The 13,598-nt window shown below is 39.0% G+C and overlaps 1 protein-coding gene across 1 annotated transcript in view; it reads right to left on the bottom strand.

The window, feature by feature from the left end:
- The window catches only part of FYB1 (FYN binding protein 1), a 67,674-nt gene that overhangs the window by 17,928 nt on the left and 36,148 nt on the right, over positions 1-13,598 (bottom strand). Inside the window, 6 exon segments of the mRNA XM_032992287.2 lie at positions 618-774; positions 2,488-2,605; positions 4,070-4,116; positions 4,902-4,921; positions 5,956-6,005; positions 7,853-8,033. Of these exon segments, the coding sequence (XP_032848178.2) occupies positions 618-774; positions 2,488-2,605; positions 4,070-4,116; positions 4,902-4,921; positions 5,956-6,005; positions 7,853-8,033 (573 nt within the window).

Raw genomic sequence — 13,598 nt, forward strand, 5'->3', positions numbered from 1 at the left:
ACTTATTGTCATGTTAGTCTCCTTAAAAATCAAGCAAGTGCTTTTAATAATTTTCATGGATTTTATGGATCAGTCTTCTAATGTGTTTGTGATAACCCAGGAGCTAGATCATCAACCCCTTGTCATACTCATAGATCCACTGATGGTATTTATACAATTAGAGAAACATCTTGTATTTCAGACAAAATGAAATCCATAAATCAGTTATAAACTTTCCATAGGAATAGGAACAAGACAAACACTTAAAATAGGACCGTATATTATCTGTTTCTGTTTTAAGAACACCTATGTTATTTTTAATACAAAGACTTGAAAAACTGCGATCCTTGTTACTTGCATGGAGCCAAGTTCTGATGCTATTTGAAGGCTGACTTGGAATTACCTCTCAGTAGATCCCTGAGGATCCCAACATATTCCTAACTTCTTCTAATGCCTTTAGATGTTGCCAATGACTTCCTACTATGAACTAAGCCTCACATGCCAGCTAAGGACAGGAGGGTGAGTTGTGGTAGTTATTTAATTTGGTGGCCAGTGACTCAGACTTGTTAAAGTGTAATGCTCACGTTTGCTGTCATACAGTGAAACATTCAGGAGCACAGTGAAGAAACAGAACTCACAACATCCTTTTATCCTGCCCAGCCACTTTCCTTCTGGGTTGTCTCTGAGGCGAATTATTTCAATCTCATCCCCTTGTTTGAAAGTCAACTCATTCTTCCCGCCCTTGTGGTCAACACAAGCTCGTGCCTGATGAAGGACTTGGATGGGTCCCGTTAACTGCAGAGATGAAGCAACAAAAGAAATCACAGATGTGGGAAATTGGTGTTCTTTCCCAAACATTCATATAGAGGGGAAAATAACTGTAATGATGATTATTTGTTTCATTGATGTTTAAGATAGACTAGGCAAATAAACAGAAAGGCACCACTCCTGTCCCCAGCTACCCAGTTTAAATTAATAACAGAAATTAAAAGAGAAGGCAACAGCATAGCAGTACAGCAGCTGAAGAAGTGACTGGCAACATCACAGAAATATGAAAACTAAAACCAAAAGGCCAACCTGTGGATCCTTTCACAGGCTCCCAAAACAGACACATATTTAATTCCAGTGGACAGCTCCATGTAGTTCCAGCAGAACTACTCACACGAATAAATGTTCATTAACAGAAATAAGTCTACCATATAATGTTTTGTGTTTACAGTTCTACTCTATAAATGATCTTATAAGTACTTACCAGAGATTATCACACTGTTTACAGGAATTCAAGATTCTCTTTGTGAAATCTTTAATATATGTTATGGAGAAACCACTTTGGATTTTAGTAACTGTGGCTTTCATACGTGATCTTTCAGAGGCATGTGTTTTTTGACAATTATAGACTAGCTCAGGAATATCTATCCTATATAGGTGGCAAAGAAATGGGAAAGAAAATACACACTAATATATATGTGTTTGCAGTTAAGAATAATAACGTATTTTATTGGCCTCAAGAGAGCGGTCTGTAGTCTGAAATCATTCAGTGCACTAATGCCCACACTTCACAGGAGTGGTCTGAAAAATAGACTTGGGGCCTGACAAACACCAGCTAACCCACTATTATTAACTATTAGTATTTTCCTTTAATATTTGCTCCTCAACTCATGTCAGTCTCCACAGCAGACCTAGGCCACGATGTGAGAGAATCACCATGGCTTTACTGTGGACAGAGCATAATAGGAAGAAAAACAAAGCTACCCACTATGTGTAATGACACCGAAAGAAGCACAGTGGAGCATTGTGAACAGGCATTAGTTAACAGAAAATGACTGGCAGATTTGTAAACTGTGGTAGCATGCTGACTACCAACTATATACAAATTATATATACTGGAAAGAACTGTCTCATCATTTAGCCCCTAGACTTTGACAGTGACTGTAGCTTCCCTGCATGTGCACTATTCCCTTCCTCCCCGTTTAGACTGGAAGTCCCTGTAGATCCCTTTAGACCAAGGCAAGGGCAATGTGTTGCAATATAATGTCAAACTCTGTTAAGGGCTGGGTACTTTATATCTGACTCCAGTGAAGCAAAAAACCACTAAGTATATGGGATCCAATTCCTGCTTTTATTAAGGACTTTTGATGCTATATTAGCAATGTAAATGCTTTTTAAACAGAAAAGTGAAAGGAAATGTTTTTAAGGATTTTTATATATATATATATATATATATATATATATATATATATATATATATAAAAAGAATGTCAGAAGGAAATTTAACAAAAACTATATAATCACTGAAAAAGCCATTTTTGTCCTCAGTACAGAGCCTGAAGTCAAGCATATACCAAACATAAAAGGGTAGCTTAAGCCTTTAGTCATAATTTATCCAGGTGTTTGAACTACCAACCATGACAAATAGTTTTGTAGCCAGATGAAAAGTGTATTTTGAACTCAACAATACTAAATAATACTTCTTACGTGTTTGGCCAGATTACAAAGCAAAAATCTTACTTTGAACTTCTTCCTTATTTCCTGCTCTTTCTTTTCTTTTTCCTTTTGTTCTTTCTTCTCTTGGTCCATTCTTCTCTTTTCTTCCTTGTCCCACTTCTTCTCTTTTCCCCTTGATGATCTGAAAGTGCATTTCCAGGATTGAATATAGCAGTGAAGCAAATCTCACTAGAGCTTTCTTACCCAAGGTTAACAAAGAACTACATGTGATGGAAAAAGACTACTCTCAGTGAAATTAAAGCTACAGAGTCTAAACCCTAGTGTGGTTGCAACAGACAGATTAAGCAGCGGTCTCTCTTATATTACATATATAATTTAAAATAGCTGTCCTCAGGAGGACAGCACACCAGAAAAGCTTCTCTGGAGGTAAAAGACTGGCAGTACATGTGCACGTCCAAACATCTTTAAGCTAATTTTGGCAAGCAAACCTGGAAACTGGTAGAAGTCTAGGTGTTGTGGCAGTGGCTGCAGCTGTTAAATATTTACCCAAGCTGTTAGAGGTTGATGCAGCCTCAACTGAAGCCTGGACTGAAAACTGGACTGCAGTTTTAAACCTAATTGGAACCTATTCCAGCATTCTACACAAATGACAGTCAGTCTTCTGCACTGCATTATAAGTGTTCCTAACACATCAGGTTACATTGCCTGCTGTGCTTCATGTACTGGATGGTACCGAGATCTGAGCCCTGGAATGTAATTAGGACTTCAGCTACAGCTCTGCCATTTGCTGCCAATGGTTTGGCTGGAAGGCTGTGATTTACAAACCCTATGGAACAAGCTGAGTGAGGCTCCCTCCTCTTCCTTTTTTGGTACTTTTGATAAACTGATATGCTCAAATTATATTAAAAAAGATAAAAATAAAGACTGAATGAGTATCGCTTGTTTTGGTTATATAGTTTCAAAGCTATTTATTTTCAAAGGGAATTCAACAATACATTTTTGTTGAATGTCATTCTACATCTGAAATGAGGTATTTTTGTGCAGGAACTTTAGACTGTTATGTATTTCAAGGGAATAAGAGCTTTTCTTTAGCTATTATCATATGCTGAATTCTATACATTTGGACATTAGCAGGGCAAAAGACTCCTCAAAATAAAGGGCTGAATGCAAAAGAATGAGCAGAGCTCATATTCTTGCTCTGTAGTTACGCTAGGGGACTCAGGCCATGATATCTGTAAATCCAGACTCAGAGCTATGAGTTCCAAGTATTTTTATATAGAAAGTGAGAAAAAAAATCACAACAAAAGATCTGGGAGCATAGTACCTAGGGGCTGATCTTGTTTTTCCTCTCAGGCTGTAATTCCAGTGATTCAGACATGTTCATTAGATAAGAAATCAGACTTCTGTTATCCTGATCACAGTAACCACAAGATTTTATTGCAGGAGTTTTTCCAGCCCAAGGCATAGCAGATTTAAGTAGGAAAGAGCCTGTGAGCAACCTGACTTTCTCTAGGTGAAATGAATGAACACAATGACGCCTGTCAGGGACTGCAGTGGAATCACACTTTCATGCCAGATGAAGCATCTTTGTTAACAAGCTTTTAGTAATAAAGCTACAAGAGGTTATAGAATTTAAAATCACTACCTGATGTCATTTATGTCTTCATACATCTCTCCATCACTTTCTTGGCCCTATAAGAAAAATTAAGTTTTCAATGGCCTAGATATATTTGGAAAGACATGAAGAAACGGAACTTGCTATGTAAGCTTCATACAAAGTATGTAAAGACATTTACAGCAAAATGTAAATACAAATTAATTTAAAATTCCCAAACCAAGTTATGACATTATTCAAACCCACTATTCTTTTTTTCTGACTTTATTTTTACAGTACCACAACTATAAAGTCCTGGATTGCTACAATCACACTAGCACATTGCTTAATCCAAAGTGGATGTTTTAATTGCAGTGTTAGTCCCGGAAAGCCTTTATCTGTGTTGATTGTACTGTCATGATGAAGGTGCCAGGGTTAGCAGTAGTTAAACTGGAATGCTAGGGATCTAAATGGGACTCATATTAGTGTTGCAGAGACTCTTCTAGTCCTAATACAGCCAGGTACTTAAAGACACTGATAGAAACTTGTGCTTAACTGAAACAAATATTTTATTACTAGAATAGAACAGGGCCCTTGTCTCTGGAAAATTTATGTGAAATGAAATGTCAGTGGAAATAAAAGGGGTGGCTTTGCTTTTTTTAAAATCAATTTTTGGTGTCTAGCCAACTTTGATAATTAGTTCCAGTTTGCTCCGCTTACCCAGTTTTATGTCTGTCCTTCACAATAAGTAAGTGCTTCTACAATTTACTGTCAATATACTGGATTCATTCTTCAGTTAATTTTCTAATGTGTTGAAAGGATTTTTCTAAATTTGTAAGTTTGTGCTAAAAAGGACAGGTTTATCATGGAAAATAACACTTACCCCCTCTGTATTTCCATGACCTGTGTGATAAAAAATAAAAACAGTATTTGTTTTTTGCTGTACAGAAAACAATTCATTCTAGTGTTAACTATTTACAAACTGCTAATAATACTACTGATATTAACTAGAAATACGTGCAGCCTTCTGGCTTTTAATGAGGGTATGAATGCAAAAATCAAGAGTTTTTCCAGAATGCTTTTGTAGTACACTGTAAACTAGAAATAGGTACAAAATAGCATATTTCATCATGTATTTTTAAAAGTGGAAGATTTGTTTTAAAGATTCTTTAGTGACATTGATGAACTTACCTATGCTATTTGTTTACAAAATTGCCTATTTATACAAGAAAATCATTGTTAAAGACTTAATAAATGGAAACAGACCTCAAAGAACTTGCTTGCACCAGCCCAACAGCTGTATAAGGAGGCCAAAAGCTCTTTTGCTAAGCCAGCCTCTACCCTGGGCTGCAGGAGAAGAAACTCATTCTTCCTCCTTACTCTGCAGGTAAGTAGTTAAGAAAGGAGCTTGGGCTCACTTCGAGCTCCACAGCCCACATTGCTGTATGGCAGGGTTGGCTAGCACACTAAACAATGCATACTGTGCCTGGCACAAACTGAGTCCCCCGAGGAGAGATCAGAAGGCAGATTGAAATTCTTTGTGTCACAATCTGCTTCCCTGCCTGCTCCTGGTACAACATAGCGACTCACTGCCTCTTATTGAAGGCAGACCACAAAGCGTCATTAAAAGCACAACTCTGAAAGAGCAGCATTCATTTTGGTTCAGATTTGAAAATCTGGTCATTTACAGTCCCATCATATTTCTAACCAAAAACAGGGGGGTAGATGGGAGAAGTTTAAAGCAGTTCCTGAGTCTGTCATATTAATTGTAGAACCATTAGTGTTATGAGACAACCGTCTTCACCCATAAAAGTGCAGAACTAGCATAATTAGTTACACAAGTCACTCATGAATGTAGTATACTTTTTCTTATTTTATAAATAAAATATGCTTACAGCTTCTTATAGCTGCCATTAATTAAAATGTATGCATCTTACCCTGTGAAACGAATTCAACATCGTCATAATTTTCTTCATTGTCTGGACTTCTGTAAATATGAAAAAGTGGATATGTGAAACCTATAAGGATGGGTTTATGATTACACTTTCATTCTCCATTGTTCTGGTGCTTTTTTTCAGTTATTTTACATAGTGGCTGAACAGTCTGTTGAGCCCTGTATGCCACTTAAGTACCCATGAGATTCCCTAAATTGTTGTCCTGACTGTGACTTGTTTTTTCATATGGGGACATTCTGATCCTGAGTATAAAAGGAGAAAATGAGCCAAAGACGTTCAGATACCATTGACATGAGTGTGGTATGAAAAATATAATAGGCAGATGGGCTGACTGAATGTAAAGAATCTGTTGGGCTTTTTAACCATCTTCACAGCTGCAGGCTTCTTACACAGTGCACAAGCAGAACGACAGACTTTTGCTTAATGTTAAATACAGCTCTGGGGCTAGCTCCTTCACTTGTAGGGCTTAAGGGCTAAACGAGGGACAAGAGGTGTAAGGTTAGGCCAGGTAAAAGGTCTCTGTTGTTGTTAGATTTAAAAGTGCTGGCGAATCGAGAGAAGCTAGAAATTCAGAATGTGATTAATAATAACATCAGGGACTCTTAACTTTGTAATACCTTATAACAGTTGAAAGAAAACTGGGGTTAACAGTCATCATCAGAGAAATGTAATCAAAGACAGGACTTGAAAGGAGAATGTTATGTTTTAAAATTGTTTTGAAGGAGAAAGCACCAAGATAGAGTGAAAGAAAAGTCGACCACAATCAGGGACGCATTTTCAGCAGAGGGAAGATTTCAGAGTGCACGCAGGCACGGGAGGGCAGAAGGGCAATCCGGAGAAGGACCCTGAAGGCAAAGAGGACACGCCTGGCTCCCAAGCATTCGGCCGTGAGGGCGCGCAGGAGAGCTGCAGGGGGGGCTGCGGAGCGGCTGCCGCCGCCCGCCCGGCGCTCCGGCCGCTAGATGGGGCGGGACGGCGGCTCCCCGGGCGGGTGGAGGGGGGGGGGACGGCGGCTCCCCACGGCCGCGCCGGCGGGGCGGGCCGGTCCCGCAGCCCCCTCCCTGCAGCAGCAGCAAGAGCAGCGCTAGGCTGACGCTGTCTCACCATTCGTACCGAAATACAGCAGGCGCGCTGACACACACCCCTCACACGCCTCGTATATTCTCCCGGTCGGACGTTTGCTGCTATTTACAGTAACTGCTGGGCGCAGAGCAGCGCGTTATTCAGGCTCAGCTCGTTTCTGGTCAGTTTTGACACTAGACCGAAGTGCTCGCAACTCTCTGTCGGTGGGAGGTTCCCCTTTTGTATGCAGCTCTTCAAAGACGGATAAAGAAAGGAGCCCCGTATGCGACAGAGGCTTCTCAGGGTTATCACAAGAGGCCACGACACGGCTCCTGGCGCAGTTTCACAGCCGACGCTGAGCTCAGGATCTCCAACTTGCAAAGCTGCTTCCTGAGGTATCGACTGATAGACCTGACCCTCCTGCTCCTCTTCCCCCAGAAAAATGAAGGGGGAGGTTTCAGTTATTGATACAACTGATTTTCTATCAGTGTGTGAAGTCTTTGAACCCTTCTGGAGTAAAAAAATCCAGCGGGGTGTCTGTTCCCTCCCCTTACCAAAAAACCGCACAAAACAGGGCAGAAAAAAAGTGTTGCTATAGGTGAGGCAATTTAGGGAAACAACTAAATAGATGCAGGTTTCAAGCTAATAAAAACTAATTCCAGAAAGGACAGGGGGAGGATAGAACAAGGAGAGTGGTGTGGGACCTCATTTCCCCAGGAACCTGGGAAGCCTGCTGCCTTAATCTGCTGCTGCATGAGCAAAGTAATAGGAAGAAAAAGGTGAGAAAATAGAGACCTTGGGGGTTATGTTCACTTACATTGTTTCAGTGTTGGGCTTGACATTTCTGGGAGGCAGGCTGGGAGCTGCTGGGAACTGCAGGGACGGGTGAGAGGCTGGTGGAGGAGGTGGCAGCTGTGCAGCAGAGTGTGGTGGAGGTACAGGTGGGGAGAGTGCTGCTGAGGAGGGTGCTATCTGTTTCAAACCTTCATTTTTAGAGCCTGAAAAAAAAAAAAAAAAGCAGAACAGACTGAATTTCTCAAGCAAACAGCTGAGGAAGGAACCTCACTGTTTACATGAAGTACTAGAATAAAATATTACTGCACATACTCTAGAGCAAATATATTTTGTTGAACCTGGTTCTTAGATATATTTGTTGCCTTATCTTACCAGTATAGAGACGTTCTACCTAGAAGAATGTACTGCCTATAGAAGGCCTTGTTCATGTCTTTGCAAGACGTGAACAAGACACAAAAACATTTGTTCATCCAGTCTGTAAGCTCTTGTGCTCTAAAACTAAATTATAATTTAATTCTACAATTTTCTTGAAAAGACCACTGAAGAGTTTCACATGAGCACTGATGCAGTCTTGCTGGAGTTTTCTTTGCTCAGAGTTTCAAGGGAAGGGATGAGGGATGAAAATGTATTTTGACATTGATTAAGAGGTATACAGGTCTCTGTACATCTTCAAATATGTTTAGAATGTAAGTTGTAAAAGGCTGGACTTAATTTTCTAGCAAGCCCATACTAGAAAAGTGGCAGTTTGAGAAGCTGCGCAGAAGCTACACTCTCAACAAACAGGTGCAGCCTTGAAAACAAGATGATGCAGTGCACCAGGCACAAAAGTTCTAATTACATGAGTGGGCTGGTGTGTGTATGTGCTGCACTGAATTCATTCTCAGTGTACAAGCCACAACCAAACCATAGTAACCATGGTTTTGAGAGTTCATGTTGAGAGAAGTTATTCAATACAACCAAATGAAATCACTGTTTGTATGACATGATACTAAACCTAGAATTTTGTTTCAAGTATCATGAATGAATTAAAAGCTACCCAGAGAGAATTGTCCCCAGCTGTAAGGAGGGAAGTCCAACAAAATCTAAGGAAGAGGAGAACAGAAGGAAAAAGCAAATTCACAGTTCAGTTAAAGCCAATTATAATCAAAAAGAACACCCTTGTCATCTGGAGATTTTTTCCAAGTTCACACCTGTATAATGGAGACTGAATTCTTGTGGCTTAAACACAGAACAGAAATATGTAATAATGCTTAATATCAAGACGGAAAGACTGGAAGAGTTCTTTTCAGTTGCTTGGGAGTCTGCAATTCTGTCCTTGGGATAGACAAGAGAAGGGGAATCGATAACTATTAGAAGGACCTATTGTGTGATATATGGAAATCAAAGCAAAATTTCCAAGCCTTGACAGTTTTTCTGCTTACTAACAAAGAACTCAAAATTTTCTGGATAAATTTGGCTTCATAACTGCTTGGAGCAACTTGTCAACATATATGTCAACAACAGTGGCTTTGAAACATGGTAAGTATCTCCATTATTTAAACAGCAAAGTACTAAAAGTCCCAACACTGCTGATTACAAAGGTGAATTCTTCAGTGTTTTTGTTAAGGAGAATTCATCTTGCAAAAACAGACCCTTACAATTCAAGATACGTCAAGATTAAAGTTGTATGGTATCACATATCTTTTTAACCTTTTTATTCAAAAGTACATCCCAAAAGTCAAGTGAAATAATCCTTTTACTTAGTACTGAGGAAACTACAGCACGGTTAATGCATGCCAGCTGGAGAGAGCCCAAAAGCAGAAGAATTAAAATGACTATAGGTCTAGAAAACATGAATTCCTGGAGATACTGAACAAATAGTGGTTGCTTAGGAAAGCATGGCAAGACTGAAGGAGAACAAAATGCATACTTAAGTCTCTGGCAAAGAAGAAAGACTTCCCCCCCAGCCCCCCTTCATTTCCATGATGGAGAAGGCAAGAAGTAGTGTGTTTAAAGGCCAGCAACATTTGTTAGGAGGCACATTCTGACAGTGAAGGTGGCATTTCCATGGCTTGAGGTCCATGCTGAAGACGTATCCGTGTTGAAGAAGTACAGTTATTCTTACCTGACACGGAGGCAAGGATCAAACAATTTCTTTATGTCCCTTTCAATTCAATGCTGACATCCTCTGTCATCCTATATTTTACAAGATATCACATTTAAAATACTTGCCTTAAGCCCAGCAGCTAGAGATCTACTAAAATATCATCTTGGCTAAAACTTGTCTTCCAGAAAGATATCCCACTTGTTTGAAGATGAGAGAAAGAATGTACCACTAGAGTTTGTTTTGTTAAGTTTGCTCACTGTTAAAATCTGCATCTTACTGTTTTCTAAGTTTATCAGGCTTCAGGTTCTATTACATTTATTTCTACCTTTGATTACTAGATCAAAAGCCTTTTTATAACCACTGTTTTCTACCCATAAGGTATTTATACCACTGAACTTGAACAATATCTCAGATTTCTTTTTGATAACTTTAAACACCCAACCTTTTTAATCTCCTCTTAAGGTCTTTTTTTTTTTTTTTTTTTTTTAATCTAGCGATTAATTTGTAGCTATTTCTGTAATCTCTCCAATCTTTCCAACATTGTAAAAGCTCTGTCAGTGGAATTCTACACAGTATGCACTTGTCTGCCACATTCAGTGATTAAAATTACAAGTCATTCTTTATCTGGCCATATCTTTACTGACTGCATCTAGAGGGTTTCAGTATTTTCTCCAGTTGTCATCACTCCTCCTGTTTTGGAAGTGCAGACAGCTGAATATCAAACTAAAGCCCATTAGGAAAAAGCTTTTATTCAAAAACTCTGTAAATATATGAAGATTTCTTAAGGGTAAGACTCCAAGAATTCAGGGTTACAGGCTGACAACCATTATGCATTAAACTTTTCTGTAACATCATTGTCCTTTATTATGGTGAGATTTTTCTGCAAGGCTTTACACTACCTTGTTTTGCAGGTATGGTTTACATTTCTTCATTCTACACATATATCTACATTTGACTAAAGACAAACTTTGTTTAAATGAGCCAAGATTACATGTGTTTGCACTGTTGTTGTAACAGTCTCCAAAGACTGTGTGTCTGTATTTAACTCTTCACAGTCTTTGTTCATCCACAGACTTTATCAGCTGTGATCTCTTACTGTTCTAAAAATCCCAATAAAGATGAACAGCATTAACAATCTACTCACGTATTTGCTGTTGAATTCTTTTAAGCAGATTCTAATGAAAGAAAGGCAGAAAGGTTTTTTTCATAATAGCCATGTTAATTGGTATTATTTAAACTCTCAAGTTTTTCTAACAAGGAATCCTATATCAGTTTTGCTGTCATATATATGTTGACCTAATACAGTGTTCTGTATATGCAAAACATGCATACATGCACTGTGTCATCATACAGTGTTATTTCATTGTGATTAGTTTGTTGGACTAAGGTAAAAATTCTGCCCAAGTCTCTGTGCATGGTACTTCTTTCATCTGATGTTTCTTGAGAGCCAAACTGAGGCAATAGGAATCTGAGCCACCGCATGCATTTCAGATTAAGTGCTTATTTTTAAGTATAAGGGCTGAACAACCTTTCCCTTTTAATTTATGTACATTGGTGGAATCTAACAATAACTAAATCATCATCATCATATTAATGAAAACACTACTTTTTTATTTTCTGACTATTGGAACTGACTCTTACCTGCCTTTAGAGTTATAATTACCTACACTTATGACTGAGACTGATGTGGGTGTAAAATGCTTTAACTCTAATAATGAAAATAATGGGGTGAGTTAGGTAGGACTATGACACTCAGCATGTAATTTTTACTCCAGTTCCATCCTTTTGTGTCTCTCAGAATTTTCGTAGTCTGAGGATATGGAAGGCTCTGTTCAGGTAGTGAAACTGAGGTCAGCTCTGGACACTCAGAACAAGAAATCAAATTGAAACTACATCCTGGCTTGACATGCACCCAAGGCACTTTCATCACAGGAAGCAGTGTTAAGGACCATCGCTGTGTGGTAGCTTTGATTACTAACACCTCTGTTTCCAAATAGCCTCTTCTCTTTTCTTGAAACTCTCAGCTTTTTCACATGGTGTGCTGCACTGAAGGAACAGATGCAGAAACTGAAGCTCTTCACAAAGAAATGAAAGAAGAGGTGAAAAGGTACGAGTTCCTCAAAGCCTGTGCAGCTGTATAGCATCTAAGAGAAACTTGCCATAGAGACTGTCCATAGAAAGTTGCAAATATCCTATTACACTGCTGCTTGTGGTATTCAACTTCCTTAAAAACACCCAGAGCTTTAGCACTTACAGCAGAACTGTGCACAGAACACTGCAAACGCTTCTGTGTTCTTGGGGAACCTTCTCAAACAACTTCCATACGTGCAGTGACCAAAAGGTCACTTACATTCTTGAAGAAAGTTTATTTATCAGGAAGTTCAGGACACTGAAGTTGTCTTAATGTAAAACTTGTGATTTGACCCTTGCCATTTCTGTCTTGTTCAGGGAAATACTGATACCTCTTTGATAGCTAACGTAACACCTAGAGAAAGATCTCATCTTCCCTTCATGTCCAGATATTCTATCTTTGACAACTTCAGGAGAAATCAACCTGTTTCAACTTGTGTATAATCAGCTTGTGTGTAACAATATGCTATACTTTCCATGCCTCTCCCATGTGAACTCAAAGAGAAACTAGTAAAAAACCCAAAATAAGTCCAGCTTTTTGGAACCCATGTACTCTATGTAGTCAAAAGGAAGTTTCAGGGCAGGATGAGAAAACCTCTCACCTTGCAAAAATCTTCAGTGATGTCTTGATACGCTGTATTACTCTGTCCTGAGATGCTAATACCAGAAATATGTGTCAAACTGAAGGGAAATCAAAGCAGTGCTTGGCGTCCTTATTGGAGTAATACATGCAACAAGCAGTACTTGATGGGATGGGAATCTTATGCGAACCAGTACTTTGGCCAGAGCCAGTTCTCCCCAGTCCTTTTCCAAATTGTAAAATAAATTGGACTCATGTGCAAGGTTGATATGAGCTCCAGTACTGACAAAGCTGAAATGACATGTCTCTATTCATCCCGTGCCTAAATATCAGGATATCTCAATGCTCACATGAGAGATTGGCATGTAGATGAACAGTATCTAATTATCAACCTGAAGAGAACAGAACAGAAGCAGTCGATGAAAAAATCCCATTTTTAGCATTCACACCTGCAGTTCAGCATTCATTGGCTGAAGATACAAACCCTGATAATCAGCTCAACCTGTATTGCAATAGAATGTTATTACTTGGCACAAAGCTTTTAACTGACAACAATGACAAATAATGATTTTGATAATCTCCCATGAAGTAGGAAACTATCCTATCCTGGCAAAAAGTGGTCTGCTTTCAGCTATTCTTATATTTTTCTCACACCTTGGCTGGACTGCAGCAATGATGTATACCTACTTTCAAAGTCAATAGTGCTTTTGATTATGCCATCCATTGCCTTGACCCAGAAATTTCTAGTCCAAGTTTGCATACTAAACAAAACTGTAACTCAGCAGCAATGCATATCTTACTACCTTCCATTTCAATTTCACTCTGATTGCACCTACTTCACCATAAATACATAGCAATAGATATACGTAAGAAGATCCCTTCCATAACAATGCAGTCTCTTCCACATACAGGGGAAAAACAGTTTCTTCACTTCATATCCTGAAAAACAGACCATCCCCCCTCTTTCTTTGG

Source organism: Tyto alba, unplaced genomic scaffold (genome assembly GCF_018691265.1).
Source record: "Tyto alba isolate M040663 unplaced genomic scaffold, T.alba_DEE_v4.0 Super-Scaffold_42, whole genome shotgun sequence".
NCBI classification, from domain to species: domain Eukaryota; kingdom Metazoa; phylum Chordata; class Aves; order Strigiformes; family Tytonidae; genus Tyto; species Tyto alba.